Source organism: Cherax quadricarinatus, chromosome 15 (genome assembly GCF_038502225.1).
Source record: "Cherax quadricarinatus isolate ZL_2023a chromosome 15, ASM3850222v1, whole genome shotgun sequence".
Classification (NCBI taxonomy): Eukaryota; Metazoa; Arthropoda; class Malacostraca; order Decapoda; family Parastacidae; genus Cherax; species Cherax quadricarinatus.
Genome location: NC_091306.1, coordinates 9,204,964 through 9,222,649, shown reverse-complemented (window position 1 = coordinate 9,222,649; position 17,686 = coordinate 9,204,964). Strand labels below are relative to the sequence as shown.

Here is a 17,686-nt window from a genome sequence, read left to right as displayed (position 1 = left end):
AGATGTCATGTCTGAGGGCAATGTGTGGTGTGAATATAATGCAGAGAATTCGTAGTTTGGAAGTTAGGAGGAGGTGCGGGATTACCAAAACTGTTGTCCAGAGGGCTGAGGAAGGGTTGTTGAGGTGGTTCGGACATGTGGAGAGAATGGAGCGAAACAGAATGACTTCAAGAGTGTATCAGTCTGTAGTGGAAGGAAGGCGGGGTAGGGGTCGGCCTAGGAAAGGTTGGAGGGAGGGGGTAAAGGAGGTTTTGTGTGCGAGGGGCTTGGACTTCCAGCAGGCATGCGTGAGCGTGTTTGATAGGAGTGAATGGAGACAAATGGTTTTTAATACTTGACGTGCTGTTGGAGTGTGAGCAAAGTAACATTTATGAAGGGGTTCAGGGAAACCGGCAGGCCGGACTTGAGTCCTGGAGATGGGAAGTACAGTGCCTGCACTCTGAAGGAGGGGTGTTAATGTTGCAGTTTAAAAACTGTAGTGTAAAGCACCCTTCTGGCAAGACAGTGATGGAGTGAATGATGGTGAAAGTTTTTCTTTTTCGGGCCACCCTGCCTTGGTGGGAATCGGCCAGTGTGACAAAAAAAAATATATATATATATATATATACCTGGACTACCTGGAGTTTACCTGGAGAGGGTTTCGGGGGTCAACGCCCCCGCGGCCCGGTCTGAGACCAGGCCTCATGGTGGATCAGGGTCTGATCAACCAGGCTGTTACTGTTGGCAGCACGCAAACTGACGTACGAACCACAGCCCGGTTGGTCAGGTACTGACTTTAGGTGCCTGTCCAGTGCCTTCTTGAAGACAGCCAGGGGTCTACTGGTAATCTCCCATATGTATGCTGAGAGGCAATTGAACAGTCTTGGGCCCCGAACACTTATTGTATTGTCTCTCAGTGTACTCGTGGCGCCTGTTTTTCATCGGGGGAATGTTGCATCTCCTGCCGAGTCTTTTGCTTTCATATGGAGTGATTTTCGTGTGCAGGTTTGGTGCCAATCCCTCCAGGATATATATATATATATATATATATATATATATATATATATATATATATATATATATATATATATATATATATATATATATATATATATATGTATATATATATATATATATATATATATATATATATATATATTATATATATATGTATATATGTATATATGTATATATATATATATATATAATGTATATATATATATATATATATATATATATATATATATATATATATATATATATATATATATATATATAAACAAAATAATCATGATCCAGATTAACTGATTTTTCATGACTAATAAATTAAGAATAATTAGTGTGAGGCGAGAGTACCCACCAGACGACCCTAGCTGAAGGGTCGGGGTGACCCAGGAAGCTCTCCACACAGCAGTTGATGAAGCCGCTCCTGGTGGCCATCATGGCATCATCAGGTAACGCCACCCGGATCTTGGCCAGCATCACCCGCTGACACGGACACTCTACGCCCTGGCTGCTGAAGGAGATGTAAACTGAAGACAAGGTAAGACTGGAAGGCAGAGTGCCATCCATTGTGAATAATGTAAGGACAGACAGAGCAGAGAAAGCCATTTTTAAAGGCAACGTTTTATTCTGTTTACGGCTTAAACAAGTCACGACAAGCTAAACGTTGTCTTAATGAAAGCTTTTAAAAAAACATTTGTTTTTCCTTAGTATCACCTGTAAGACTTGGTGGTGATGTTACCCATAACTGAAGTGAGGTAATACTGGGGAGGGGTCAGGGGAAGGTAGTCAGTGAACAGCACAAATAAACCCACATGAAAATTAAAATGAATCAAAAGATAAACATCATATACATCGATATGGTAGAGTAACCATCTTCATGACAGTGAAGAGAACCTTAGTAACGGACTGAAACACAACTTCTCTTACGGTCTCTTTTACTGTCTCCATGTTGACTCCTTTGAGCTGGTGATTACTTTGTGTATAGAGAGGGAATGGTGATGGAGACGTGAAGGAGGTAAGAGGAGTTAAAATAAGCAACGTAGACAAGTAATATAGACAAGTAACGTAGACAAGTAACGTGGACAAGCAACGTAGACAAGTAAATGTAAACACCTGAGAGGTCAACAGGCAACATCACAGATTTAATATTGTCTTCAGATTTCAGTTTTCCACGAGCTTCGTGAAGCTTTATAACATCTTTCCAAATATTGAATATTAATTCGTAGCTGAAGTGAACAAATGTATTAGTGTTGTTACTTTCAGATTATTTTCTCGGTTATAAAAGAAAGAACCAAAACATCCTAGAGGTGTATCTCAAAACATCTCCGACATTATATACACGTAATACCAACTACACATATATAAAACATAAAAAAATATATATACTTTTATTTAGAATGTGAAAAGAAGAGGGTGAAGCTAATGTTCTCTCACCTTTCCCTCAGCAACAGCAACAACAGCAACAACAGCAACAACAGCAACAGATATTCTCTCTGCTCCTTCATCCTCACGATGATACTATCTGCATAAACAGTATCTCTGAAAAAAAAAAATGTATTACATGAAGAGATATTTGATGTCTAGCGCGGTGGAGGCTCGGTCCTCCGTCTGCTGATCTTTGCCCATTTCTATAATCTAGATAAAGGTAAAAAAAAATATTTTTATTTAAGACAACCAAAACGGTAAATAACTTTGATCTACACAATTAGGTAAACCCTAAAGGGTACCTGCAAGGGGTTGATTTTTTTTTATCTTCCTCACAGGTTTCCGTTTCCTAGTTGAGAATGAATCAGCCGATCGGCTTCAAATTTTCACTGCTATTGTTCTGAAATTAGGTGACCACTGGCTAATTTTATACTGACTATTCCTGATTGTTGGTTTCCATGCGATAACTTGAGAAAGCCTCTTCCGATCGTCTTCAAACTCTCAACACTGTTGTATCCTACATAGAAGAAGGTTGGGATTGGTGTTGGAGGACGTAGGTACCAATTTGCTCATTTTATTTGTGAAATATTATGGTAATGTTTTTCATGAAATAACAAGATTATGCCTTTTTTAAACAGCTTCTGTCTTTAATGGCTGGTGTAACTTTTAGGCGGAATGAAACTCAATAACTTCAGGCTGTGTAAATTCATATTTGTCGTGTCATAACGTTAGTCGAATATGAAACGAAAATATAAAGTGCGACGTATCCCTGATACCCTTGACATACCTGTGACCAATTTCGAGAGTTTCCTACCTTCGTAGCCTTCCATGACACTAGCACTACCTTCTGATTAACCTGGCTGTGAGTATCCGGGACCCGCAGGCCTACACAACCATCCCAGTCTGACTAACCTTGCGCACCTCCTGCAAGAACTTGTCAAGCTTCCTCTTAAAGACCTTAAATCCCTTTGTTTCAAGAAGCGGGGCCGAGGAACCACTGTGACGCCCCTCGAAGGACACCGCCGGTGCTACGAGAGTCGTCAGTGAGGACCCTACAACTGGGGAAGTTCTCTTAGTGTTGATGCTCTTTTGTTCTCGTTATTATGCAGTAGATTTCCGGTTGGATATTCCAACCTTAAGAAAATTTCCACTTTTTTTCTAAGAATTACGGAGCTGGACACTGATTCAGATAATTAAGAAATATGGTCTAGAAGAACTCTTGGTGCAGAAGAGCTCATTATTGCTGGCAATAATGGACTATTCTGCTTCATCATGACTTGATAACTTGTGTACCCCATATCCTTCCTGTGGAGGATCCCGCAAAAGCATGTGGATACACAAAAGCCCTAAGAACTAGCCTTCAAAACTGGTTAACAAAAGTGCATCTCGATATATACGTACAATTTATATGGCATTTGTTACTGGTAAATTCGGGATATTTATTTAAAATGAGAATAATAAAGCACACAGTGTTCGAGAAAATGACAGTAAAGCCGACCACATACTTTGTATTCAGTCTGATCACCGTCTGTGTAATGTCAAACTATCAGAAATACTTGTGGCCAGTGTTAATCCTGGCTACTGCATCAGTCTGTTTACATTGCAAGTTGCTCCGTATATGTATTTGTGTCGCAAAATCGTAATGACACGATTGCAAACAAACCATACCACGGATGGGAATAGAACCCACGATCAGAGAGTCTCAAAACTGTGACCACAAATGCATTTGTGGTCACAGTGGTGCCTATGCTAACCTTCCTATGGTGTAGAAATATACCTAGTTGGACGAATCTTATTGTGGCTAGCTGGTCCAGTGGCTAACGCGACGGTCTGGAGTTTTGAGACTCTCTGACCGCGGGTTCTATCCCAACCCGCGGTATGGTTTATTTGTGTCAGTTTGTATTATCATAGTGAATTACTGAACTACTCAAGCTTCTAACTATATTCCTATGACACTCGTCATTATTCACTGATCTGTTATTTCTAATGATTGCAAAAGGCGGACCAAGGTTATTTTCAACTTTTTCCTCTAAATTATTTTCCATGGTTAATTTATCAGCTTTATCAAGTAAGAATAATTAAATAGGCTGTTGATTCCATAAGTAACTATACGTCAGTTCTTTTCTCCTTGATTTTAGAATACTGTGTCTGGCTTCTGAAATGATCGTGATGCTAAGGTGAGTGATGAAGCGGTCAGTAATGATCAGTGAGTTAACAGTTACTTTGTCGTAAGTTAACTTGAGTGCCATTAGATTGGTAAACAATTCACTTGGTAACACAGAAGCACAATTGTTAATTCTTAGGCCTAACTCAACGTGAACTCAGTAATTCTTACCGTGGAAGGTGACAAGAAGGGCAGATGGAGGCCTGCCATCGTAGTATATATAGTAATTGATGATACCTGCTAAGCGAGAAATTTCTTCTTGTGCAGTTACCTTTGTAACTGATTTAAGAAAGGAATTGCTGGTGATGAGCTCTTTGAACTGGCTAAGATATATGATACAGTTCATGTAGGTTATAGAATTAAAATACAATTGCAAGCTTTCACAGTCTATTTGTATTACTGTTTACCTCTAGACATTTAACAAGATTTATAGTGGCAATGTCTTCACCATACGTGTCGGCAACACCTGCCATCCTAATCTACCATACATGTCGGTAACACCTGCTTTCCTACACTACCTTATGTGTCGGCAACACCTGCTCTCCTACACTACCATATGTGTCGGAAACACCTGCTCTCCTACACTACCATATGTGTCGGAAACACCTGCTCTCCTACAGTACCATACGTGTCGGAAATACCTGCCATCCTACAAGAAAAGTAGATGGGACAGAAACTGAAAAATAATTAAACGACAAAAAAACACCGGAAACACTGACTATTACGTATTACCTAAGAGAATTATAATGTTACTGGTGACGGGACCACTGAGCCAGTGGTCTTTGCTGCCATGGCCTCCCACAGTGACACTCAGGCCACTGAATCCGGCACGGGTGAGCCAAGGTTCACTGCTGCTGTGGTCCACCAACTGACACCCTCACCTTCACGTCTCCCTCGACGTACTGTTTCCCTCCCCCGTTAAAGACCCGTAAGTGTACCGATGTACAGGTTAGTGAGCAAGTAAGCAAGTTTATTTAGGAACAGGTACACATAAGTAAAATTATCTTACATATTGTAAATTACCCAGGATAACTCCCAAAAAGCTTCACAGGATGATGAGGCTGTCATCTGCTATGAGGATGATATTCACATCTTTGTCGACACTCTCAACAAGCTAGAAACTAGAAACTTCTAGCTTGTTGGCCTCGTCATATCAACAAGAGGACCAAGATATTCATCACGCTAATGTTTAATCCTTAGAAGAATATAAATATTGTCAGTGATTCAGAGAGCAGACTTAAAGAGAGATTTATGGAGGTACTTGCAACACTTGTAGGAATAAACACTGGCATTAATATTAAATATGGAAGTCCGTTCTACATGTTGCTTGACTCACGAAATCGTAATGACACGATTTTCTGGAGTTTTGAGACTCTCTTACCGCGGGTTCAAACCCCATCCGTGGTATGGTTTGCTTACATGTTGCTTATATGATCTCTTAATAATGACTGCACATTCACTCAGAAATTAATCATAACAGTTCCATGAGGATAATTCTTGGTGTTGTTATTTAAACTAAGATAATTGGTAATTACAAACATTTATGTCAGAAAATGTTTGTAAATATGTTGTTCGCCTCTGCGAACCATAAGCATTCTTATATATCTCGTGGACTGACATATATCAACAGATAAGATGAAATAGGAAGGAGAAAGACTGTGTGTACAGCTCTGGGAATCAACCGACAGTGTCTGCTCTCGGCCCAAAGTTATGTGGCATCGTAGCCTAGTGCATCGAGGAACAGTGAGACTGATTACCTGGCTCACACACACACACACACACACACACACACACACACACACACACACACACACACATATATATATATATATATATATATATATATATATATATATATATATATATATATATATATATATATATATGTGTGTGTGTGTGTGTGTGTGTGTGATGAATGGTTTGAAAAACCTACAAGTTGAAGATTGAGACACTTAAGCAGCATATGGGAATCTTTATTCAGGAAACGTTTCGCCACACAGTGGCTTCATCAGTCCAATACAAAGAGGAAGGCGTAAGGAGAGGAGGAGTATGAGGTAATCAGTCCCTCAGCCTGGAGTCGATATATATATATATACATATACATATATATATATATATATATATATATATATATATATATATATATATATATATATATATATATATATATATATATAGAGAGAGAGAGAGAGAGAGAGAGAGAGAGAGCGTGATTACCTGTTGTCACCTACATCACCTGTGGACACCTCTTATCACGGCCAGGATGTACAAGGCTGTTTAAACGACCTTACCTCTCACCTTTAATTATCCCCAGGTGACTCTTGGAGCTCCTCAATGAGCAGCGTTTTAAATTACTAACACACTCCAGTGTAAACATCAGAATCCCGCTGATGTTTGCATCAAACAGAAAATAATGCAAATAAACACGAGCATGGTCGCTATGTAGTATAACAGAAGCCGTATATATGAAATTTATTGTCTCCCTTATATGCCTTCGCTTAACTAACAGTTGGAATGTTAGTTTTTGTAAACAAAGGAGGTGATCAGTGTTGACATTGGGTCTCCATTAATGGTAGTGAATTATTTTGGTTTTCAGTGTATAATATGACCTGGTGGATACATCAATGAAGCGGCACTTCAGTTGATGAAGAGATTTATTGTGAGTCACAGCTGATTGAAGCATCAGCTGATTGAAGCATCAGATGATTGAAGCATCAGCTGATTGAAGCATCAGCTGATTGAAGCATCAGCTGATTGAAGCATCAGATGATTGAAGCATCAGCTGATTGAAGCATCAGCTGATTGAAGCATCAGCTGATTGAAGCATCAGCTGATTGAAGCATCAGATGATTGAAGCATCAGATGATTGAAGCATCAGCTGATTGAAGCATCAGCTGATTGAAGCATCAGCTGATTGAAGCATCAACTGATTGAAACATCAGCTGATTGAAGCATCAGCTGGTTGAAGCATCAGCTGATTGAAGCATCAGATGATTGAAGCATCAGCTGATTGAAGCATCAGCTGATTGAAGCATCAGCTGATTGAAGCATCAGATGATTGAAGCATCAGCTGATTGAAGCGTCAACTGACTGAAGCATCAGCTGATTGAAACATCAGCTGATTGAAACATCAGCTGATTGAAGCATCAGCTGATTGAAACATCAGCTGATTGAAGCATCAGCTGATTGAAACATCAGCTGATTGAAACATCAGCTGATTGAAACATCAGCTGATTGAAGCATCAGCTGATTGAAACATCAGCTGATTGAAGCATCAGCTGATTGAAGCATCAGCTGATTGAAACATCAGCTGATTGAAACATCAGCTGATTGAAACATCAGCTGATTGAAACATCAGCTGATTGAAGCATCAGCTGATTGAAACATCAGCTGATTGAAACATCAGCTGATTGAAACATCAGCTGATTGAAACATCAGCTGATTGAAACATCAGCTGATTGAAACATCAGCTGATTGAAACATCAGCTGATTGAAGCATCAGCTGATTGAAGCGTCAACTGATTGGAGCATCAGCTGATTGAAGCGTCAACTGATTGAAGCATGAGCTGATTGAAGCATCAGCTGATTGAAGCATCAGCTGATTGAAGCATCAGCTGATTGAAGCATCAGCTGATTGAAGCGTCAACTGATTGAAGCATCAGATGATTGAAGCATCAGCTGATTGAAGCATCAGCTGATTGAAGCATCAGCTGATTGAAGCATCAGCTGATTGAAGCGTCAGCTTATTGAAGAATCAGATGATTGAAGCATCAGCTGATTGAAGCATCAGCTGATTGAAGCATCAGCTGATTGAAGCATCAGCTGATTGAAGCATCAGCTGATTGAAGCATCAGCTGATTGAAGCATCAGCTGATTGAAGCGTCAACTGATTGAAGCATCAGCTGACTGAAGCGTCAGCTTATTGAAGCATCAGCTGATTGAAGCATCAGCTGATTGAAGCATCAGCTGATTGAAGCATCAGCTGATTGAAGCGTCAACTGATTGAAGCATCAGATGATTGAAGCATCAGCTGATTGAAGCATCAGCTGATTGAAGCATCAGCTGATTGAAGCATCAGCTGATTGAAGCGTCAGCTTATTGAAGAATCAGATGATTGAAGCATCAGCTGATTGAAGCATCAGCTGATTGAAGCGTCAACTGATTGAAGCATCAGCTGACTGAAGCGTCAGCTTATTGAAGCATCAGCTGATTGAAGCATCAGCTGATTGAAGCATCAGCTGATTGAAGCGTCAGCTTATTGAAGCATCAGCTGATTGAAGCATCAGCTGATTGAAGCATCAGCTGATTGAAGCGTCAACTGATTGAAGCATCAGATGATTGAAGCATCAGCTTATTGAAGCATCAGCTGATTGAAGCATCAGCTGATTGAAGCATCAGATGATTGAAGCATCAGCTTATTGAAGCATCAGCTGATTGAAGCATCAGCTGATTGAAGCATCAGCTGATTGAAGCATCAGCTGATTGAAGCGTCAACTGATTGAAGCATCAGCTGATTGAAGCATCAACTGATTGAAGCATCAGCTGATTGAAGTATCAGCTGATTGAAGTATCACTGAAGCATCAGCTGATTGAAGCATCAACTGAGTGAAGCATCAGCTGATTGAAGCATCAACTGAGTGAAGCATCAGCTGATTGAAGCATCAGCTGAGTGAAGCATCAGCTGAGTGAAGCATCAGCTGAGTGAAGCATCAGCTGAGTGAAGCATCAGTTGAGTGAAGCATCAGCTGATTGAAGCATCAGCTGATTGAAGCGTCAGCTGAGTGAAGCATCAGCTGATTGAAGCATCAGCTGAGTGAAGCATCAGCTGAGTGAAGCATCAGCTGATTGAAGCATCAGCTGATTGAAGCATCAGCTGATTGAAGCATCAGCTGAGTGAAGCATCAGTTGAGTGAAGCATCAGCTGAGTGAAGCATCAGTTGAGTGAAGCATCAGCTGATTGAAGCATCAGCTGATTGAAGCATCAGCTGAGTGAAGCATCAGCTGAGTGAAGGATCAGCTGAGTGAAGCATCAGCTGAGTGAAGCATCAGTTGAGTGAAGCATCAGCTGATTGAAGTATCAGCTGATTGAAGCATCAGCTGATTGAAGCATCAGTTGAGTGAAGCATCAGCTGAGTGAATCATCAGCTGATTGAAGCATCAGCTGAGTGAAGCATCAGTTGAGTGAAGCATCAGCTGATTGAAGCATCAGCTGAGTGAAGCATCAGCTGAGTGAAGCATCAGCTGATTGAAGCATCAGCTGAGTGAAGCATCAGCTGAGTGAAGCATCAGCTGATTGAAGCATCAGCTGAGTGAAGCATCAGCTGATTGAAGTATCACTGAAGCATCAGCTGAGTGAAGCATCAGCTGAGTGAAGCATCAGTTGAGTGAAGCATCAGCTGAGTGAAGCATCAGCTGAGTGAAGCATCAGCTGAGTGAAGCACCAGCTGAGTGAAGCACCAGCTGAGTGAAGCACCAGCTGAGTGAAGCACCAGCTGAGTGAAGCATCAGCTGAGTGAAGCACCAGCTGAGTGAAGCACCAGCTGAGTGAAGCATCAGCTGAGTGAAGCATCAGTTGAGTGAAGCATCAGCTGAGTGAAGCATGAAGATGATGTAATCAGTCCAATAACCTTGGAGGAAAGAGTATTTGGGGTGGTCAGTCCCTCAGCCTGGAGAAGAATGCAACTCTGAAAAAGCATTTTAAAAACTGGAAAAAGTGCAAAGGTATCCAACAAGACTTGTTCCTGAACTATGAGGCATCAGGTACGAGGAGAGGCTAATGGACTTCTACTGAACGACGCTGGAGGAGAGAAGATCCTTGGGAGGACATGATAACATACAAAATACCTAGAATAGCTAAGGTAAACAGGGATATGCTGTGTGAGAGGCGAGAACCGGGAACTCGGGATCACCGCTGAAAGTTAAAGTCACAGATTAGCCACAGGAATGTGAGGAAGCTGCTTTCTTAAGTCACAGAATGGTCGGGAAGTGGAATGATCTTCGCGAGGAAGTGATGGAAGCAGCCTCCACACATAGTTTGAAGAGCAGGTACAATAGGGGCCCATGAGGCTATGAGTGGTAAGTTAAGAGGCAGGGCCAGGAGCTGAGAATGGACCCATGCAACCACAAACAGGTGAGTGCAAACAGGAGAGTACAAACAGGAGAGTACAAACAGGAGAGTACAAACAGGAGAGTACAAACAGGAGAGTAGAGTACATGGTGTCTCCTGCGCACACGTAACAGCATACCCTCCCATCACAGTTATTTTTTTCTTACTGTCTTGTTTACAGTAGACTGTTAAAAGGCCTTGACAAGGTGACTTGGAGGTTGATATTAATAACCTGATCCACCGCCACTTCTTCCAAGTCTTGATGAACTGATGGAAATTCCCAGTTGTTGCCATGGTGTCTCTCCAGCCTGTGATGTCTCTCTCTCTCTGTGTGTCTGTGGCTGTGTCTGTGGCTGTGTCTGTGGCTGTGTTTGTGGCTGTGTCTGTGGCTGTGTCTGTGGCTGTCTGTGGCTGTGTCTGTGGCTGTGGTTGTCTGTGCTTTTCTCGAGTAGTAGTAATAAAAGCCAAAATAACAGAAGCAATAATAGCAGTAATAGTACCTGTACTAGTAATATTAAGAGTATCACTGTAAACTAATGTGGATGTGATGATATCCACATCTGAGTTGTTGTATGTCTGTGCTGGAGTGTGTGACTGTGTCTGTGCTGGAGTGTGTGACTGTGTCTGTGCTGGAGTGTGTGACTGTGTCTGTGCTGGAGTGTGTGACTGTGTCTGTGCTGGAATGTGTGACTGTGTCTGTGCTGGAGCGTGTGACTGTGTCTGTGCTGGAGTGTGTGACTGTGTCTGTGCTGGAGTGTGTGACTGTGTCTGTGCTGGAGTGTGTGACTGTGTCTATGCTGGAGTGTGTGACTGTGTCTGTGCTGGAATGTGTGACTCTGTGCTGGAGCGTGTGACTGTGTCTGTGCTGGAGTGTGTGACTGTGTCTGTGCTGGAGTGTGTGACTGTGTCTGTGCTGGAGTGTGTGACTGTGTCTGTGCTGGAGTGTGTGACTGTGTCTGTGCTGGAGTGTGTGACTGTGCCTGTGCTGGAGTGTGTGACTGTGTCTGTACTGGAGTGTGACTGTGTCTGTACTGGAATATGTGACTGTGTCTGCTGGAGTGTGTGACTGTGTCTTTGCTGGAGTGTGTGACTGTGTCTGTGCTGGAGTGTGTGACTGTGTCTGTGCTGGAGTGTGTGACTGTGTCTGTGCTGGAGTGTGTGACTGTGTCTGTGCTGGAGTGTGTGACTGTGTTTGTGCTGGAGTGTTTGACTGTGTCTGTGCTGGAGTGTGTGACGGTGTCTGTGCTGGAGTGTGTGGCTGTGTCTGTGTTAATGTCTGTGGCTGTGTTTGTGTTAATATCTGTAACTGTGTCTGTGTTAATGTCTGTGGCTGTGCCTGTGTTAATGTCTGTGACTGTGTCTGTGTCTGTGTTAATGTCTGTGGCTGTATCTGTGTTAATGTCTGTGACTGTGTCTGTGTTAATGTCTGTGGCCGTGCCTGTGTTAATATCTGTGACTGTGTCTGTGTTAATGTCTGTGGCTGTGTCTGTGTTAATGTCTGTGACTGTGTCTGTGTTAATGTCTATGACTGTGTCTGTGTTAATGTCTATGACTGTATATGTGTTAATGTCTGTGGCTGTGTCTCTGTTAATGTCTGTGACTGTGTCTGTGTTAATGTCTGTGACTCATCTAGTTGTGGTCGCGGGGGTCGAGTCACAGCTCCTGGCCCCGACTCTTCAACTGGCAGCTACCCGGTCACTCTTCCCACTCCGTGAGCTTTATCAAACCTCTTCTTAAAGCTATGTATGGGTCCTGCCTCCAGTACATCACTACCCAGGCTATTCCACTTCCTGACAATTCTGTGACTGAAGGAATACTTTCTAACATCCCTGTGGTTCATCTGAGTCTTCAGCTTCTAACTGTGACCCCTTGTTGCTGTGTCCCATCTCTGGAACATCCTGTCTCTGGTCACCTTGTCTATACCTCTCAGTATTTTATATGTCGTTATCAAATACCCCCTAACTCTCCTGTGTTCCAGTGTCGTCAGGTCGATTTTCCTTAACCTCTCCTCGTAGGACATGCCCCTTAATTCCGGGACTAGTCTTGTTGCAAACCTTTGCACTTTCTCTAGTTTCCTTACATGCTTGGCTAGGTGAGGATTCCAAACTGGCGCTGCATATTTCAATATGGGCCTAACGTACATAGTGTAGAGTCCTGAAATACTCCTTATTTAGATGTCGGAATGCTGTTCTTAGGTTTGCCAGGCGCCCATATGCTGCAGCAGTTATTTGGTTGATGTGTACCTCAGGAGATGCTCCCGGTGTTATACTCACACCAAGATCCTTTTCCTTGAGTGAGGTTTGTAGGTTCTGGCCCCTTAGACTGCACTCCGTCTGCGGTCTTCTTTGCCCTTCCCCAATCTTCATGACTTTGCGCTTGGTGGGGTTGAACTCCAGGAGCCAATTGCTGGACCAGGTCTGCAGTCTGTCCAGATCCCTCTGTAGTTCTGCCTGGTCTTCGTCCGATTGAATTCTTCTCATCAACTTCACGTCATCTGCAGTCAGGGACACTTCAGAGTCTATTCCTTCCGTCATGTCGTTCACAAATACCAGAAACAGCACCGGTCCTAGGACTGACCCCTGTGGCACCCCGCTCGTTACCGGCGCCCACTGACACCTCGCCACGTACCATGACTCGCTATTATCTTCCTGACAGGTATTCCGTGATCCACTTAAGTGCCTTCCCAGTTATCCCTGCCTGGTCCTCCAGCTTCCACACTAATCTCTTGTGTGGAATTGTGTCAAACGCTTTCTTACAGTCCAAGAAAATGCAATGTACCCACCCCTCTCTCTCCTGTCTTACTGCCGTCACCCTGTCATAGAACTCCATTAGGTTTGTGACGCAGGATTTCCCGTCCCTGAAGCCGTACTGGCTGTCGTTGATAAGCCCATTCCTTTCTAGGTGCTCCACCACTCTTCTGATAATTTTCTCCATGACCTTGCATACTATACACGTCAGTGACACTGGTCTGTAGTTTAATGCTTCGTGTCTGTCTCCTTTTTTAAAAACTGAGACTACATTTACTGTCTTCCATACTGTGTCTGTGTTAATGTCTGTGACTGTGTCTGTGTTAATGTCTCTGTTTATGTCTGTGACTTTGTCTGTGTTAATGTCTGTGACTGTGTCTGTGTTAATGTCTGTGACTGTGTCTGTGTTAATGTCTGTGACTGTGTCTGTGTTAATGTATATGGATTTACATAGAGAAATACAAATTGTAAAGATTATAATTTTCACTGTTGCTTACCATAGAGTAGTAAAGAATATTTTTACTAAAATATTTACACGCTGGTAGACCCCCAGCGGCAGACTCCAGTGGTAGTCCCCTGCGGTAGGCCCTTGTGGTAGACCCCAGTCGTAGACCCCAATAGTAGACCCCAGTGGTAGAACTCAGTGGTAGAACTCAGTGGTAGACCCCTGTGGTATACTCCAATGGTAGACCCCAGTGGTAGAGCTCAGTGGGAAGATCAACATACAACACCGATCATTCAGCCAACATCATTTGGCCGACGCTTCGGTCCATCTTGGTCCACTTGATCGTTTCGCCCCCCCTATTTGGGTAGTTATCAACGTTATTAGCGAAATGTTTAGGTCGTGGGAACTACGGCTTTCAATCTTCTACTGGGGCTGACAAACTGTCTCAAGGCTGTGTGTCAGTCTTCCAGCGAGGTTAAAAGACTGCCTCAGCGCTGTTGTCAATCTTCCAGCGAGGTTAAAAGACTGACTCAACGCTGGAGCGACGCAGATCTCCTGGAGAACCGGTCCAGGGTCCGCCATTCGGATGTAACTGAATTGGTTTCTCTGGTTTGAGAAACTGAGTGACGCTATGTTCTTATGGAGGCTTTTGGCCTCACGACAGAAGCCTACTAAACGATCCAATCCAGGAGCCGCCGAGCTTATCATGAGTACTACCGGTCGCGAGTACACGTGTGAGGAGTACACACACACACACACACACACACACACACACACACACACACACACACACACAAACACACACACACACACACACACACACTCACACACACACACACACACTGTTATGGAGAAGTTGAATGACCTGGGGAATGACACAGGGGAAGTGGACTCTGTATGGACGTTTAAAAATAGACATTATCATGCTGTCTGTCGTTCGGTCGGAAGTGGCGAGACCAAGAGCTGGAGCTCATCCCACGACAACTCAAAGAGGTAATTTCAAATAAGTAATCACACACACACACACACACACACACACACACACACACACACACACACACACACACACACACACACACACACACACACACACACACACACACACACACACACACACACACACACACAGAGCAAATTTAGTTACCTTTGCAAGCGTACCAGCTACAATACAAGCAACACACAGCAGCTACAATACAAGCAACACAGCAGCTACAATACAAGCAACACACAGCAGCTACAATACAAGCAACACACAGCAGCTACAATACAAGCAACACAGCAGCTGCAATACAAGCAACACACAGCAGCTACAATACAAGCACCACAGCAGCTACAATACAAGCAACACACAGCAGCTACAATACAAGCAACACAGCAGCTACAATACAAGCAACACACAGCAGCTACAATACAAGCAACACACAGCAGCTACAATACAAGCAACACACAGCAGCTACAATACAAGCAACACACAGCAGCTACAATACAAGCAACACAGCAGCTACAATACAAGCAACACAGCAGCTACAATACAAGCAACACACAGCAGCTACAATACAAGCAACACACAGCAGCTACAATACAAGCAACACACAGCAGCTACAATACAAGCAACACAGCAGCTACAATACAAGCAACACAGCAGCTACAATACAAGCAACACAACAGCTACAATACAAGCAACACACAGCAACTACAATACAAGCAACACAGCAGCCACAATACAAGCAACACACAGCAGCTACAATATAAGCAACACTGCGTATAGCAACACACGTCCCTGGTGGGCTTGAAAAACAAGGTGACACAATTCCGTTTTACACAGAATCCGAGTAACGTCCTGCGTGACGCGTCGCTGTAAGTCTTGGCGACACAGAGGTCGTGTGGAGGTACGCGGCTTCACTACGAAGAAGAAGAAGAACAAGAAAAAGAAGAAAAACTAGAAAATGAAGTGTCCTGTAATACTTACCTACATCATCTACAAGAATAACTACAGCGCAGTTTAGCCTACACCAGTCACTACGTGAAAACTACAGTGTAATGGGTGGTACGTCAGCTACTACAAGACTAGCTACAGTGTCGTACGGAGTACGTCAGCTACTACAAGACTAGCTACAGTGTCGTACGAAGTACGTCAGCTACTACAAGACTAGCTACAGTGTCGTACGGAGTACGTCAGCTACTACAAGACTAGCTACAGTGTCGTACGAAGTACGTCAGCTACTACAAGACTAGCTACAGTGTCGTACGAAGTACGTCAGCTACTACAAGACTAGCTACAGTGTCGTACGAAGTACGTCAGCTACTACAAGACTAGCTACAGTGTCGTACGAAGTACGTCAGCTACTACAAGAAAATACTGTATTTAATTTATGGTCGAGTCTCTGTACTTTATGCTGACATAGTCTGTGGCAATTTCTCCATATGTTCTGTAGTTGTTTTCTATTGTGGGAATTATGTCTGGCAGGTGAATACGCAAGAATTAGAAGTCTATACGCAACAGACTCAGCAGGTGGTGAAACCTCCCCCCTCCCCCCAGTGAAACGCAGGGGTGCCATGAGTACACTATGAGACAACACAATAAGTGTCAGGGGTACAAGACTGTTCAACTGCCTCCCAGCATACATAAAGGGGATTGCCAATAGATTCCTGACTGTCTTCAGGAGGAAGTTGGACAGGCACCTAAAGTTAGTACCTGACCAGCCGGGCTATTGTTCGTACGTCGGTTCAGGTTCGGGCCCTGATCCGCTCCGAGGCCTGGTCATGGACAGGGCCGCGGGGGCGTTGACCCCCAGGAACACCCTCGAGGTAAATGGGACTATATACCTCATATGCTAGGTGACGCAGACGCCCTCTCTAGGAAGGAGAAAGAGAGCGAGAGAAGTAGCGTATCGGACCGTGCTGAGGGTCGAAACACCTTCTCTACAAACGCTAGATGATCTACACGACTCTTAGTGTCTTGCATGCCAAAGACTGTCTGGTGGTGGTGTTGATAATTAACTTCACACACAACAGTCATTGAGTTGTCTTCCTCTCACTAGACTCCTCCATGCACAATGGCCTCGCTAACAGTATGTTTGGTAAGTCTGGAACCTTTGGAAAAGAGACTCATCTTCCCCTCACCCACTACTGTCACTTTCCCCCCTCACCTTCTACTGTCACCTTCCCCTCACTCTCTACTGTCACCTTCCCCTCACCCTCTAATGTCACCTTCCCCTCACTCTCTACTGTTTCCCCTCGCTCTCTACTGTCATGTTCCCTTCACCCTCAATGATCTTGTCCGGGATTCCTCGAGTTCCATTCTCTCGACCCTTCGTTCTCGGAGAATTCTTCTTTATTTATCTATTATATGTGAAGAGCTAAACGCTTGTGGGTCATTCAGCGCAAAGATTAGGTGGAGGCTCGATCATCCGTCGGCGAATCGCGTCCCGATCTCAGACAAATTGTGTTTTCTAATAAATTCGTCCGAAGACTTTTCATTTTTTTTATCATTAAAACTAATAATAACTTAATGCAGAGATCTATGTCGTGGAACACTTGGGAATCATTTGGGTATCTTTATTCTGGAAACGTTTCGCCAACATATGCTGTACTTTTATCGAGCTTGATGGACTGAACACAACTCTTCAGGCTGAGGGACTGATTACCACAAACTCCTCATCTTCGACCTTTCTCTGCAGTGGACTGAATAAGCTACTGGCTGGCGAAACGTTTCCAGGAAAAAAAAAAGATAACCAAATGCTGCACACGGGTCTCACTCATCACCTTGTGGGTTTTCTACACCGTTTATTGATATCTCTGTTGCCTCCGCTGGC

General features: G+C 43.4%; 1 protein-coding gene across 3 annotated transcripts in view; it reads right to left on the bottom strand.

Annotated features, from left to right (window-relative positions):
• LOC128692110 (single Ig IL-1-related receptor) overlaps positions 1-17,686 on the bottom strand; it is a 48,561-nt gene that overhangs the window by 18,647 nt on the left and 12,228 nt on the right. The window contains exons 1-3 of one of the 3 annotated variants that reach the window (XM_070085127.1): positions 3,322-3,460; positions 2,419-2,523; positions 1,340-1,495 (exon numbers count right to left, since the gene is read on the bottom strand). In XM_070085127.1, coding sequence (XP_069941228.1) covers positions 1,340-1,495; positions 2,419-2,489 — 227 coding nt within the window. In that variant the 5' untranslated portion in view covers positions 2,490-2,523; positions 3,322-3,460. Of the gene's footprint in view, positions 1-1,339; positions 1,496-2,418; positions 2,524-3,321; positions 3,461-17,686 lie in introns of those variants that run through there. The other 2 variants (XM_070085126.1, XM_053781109.2) reach the window with 2 other exon arrangements.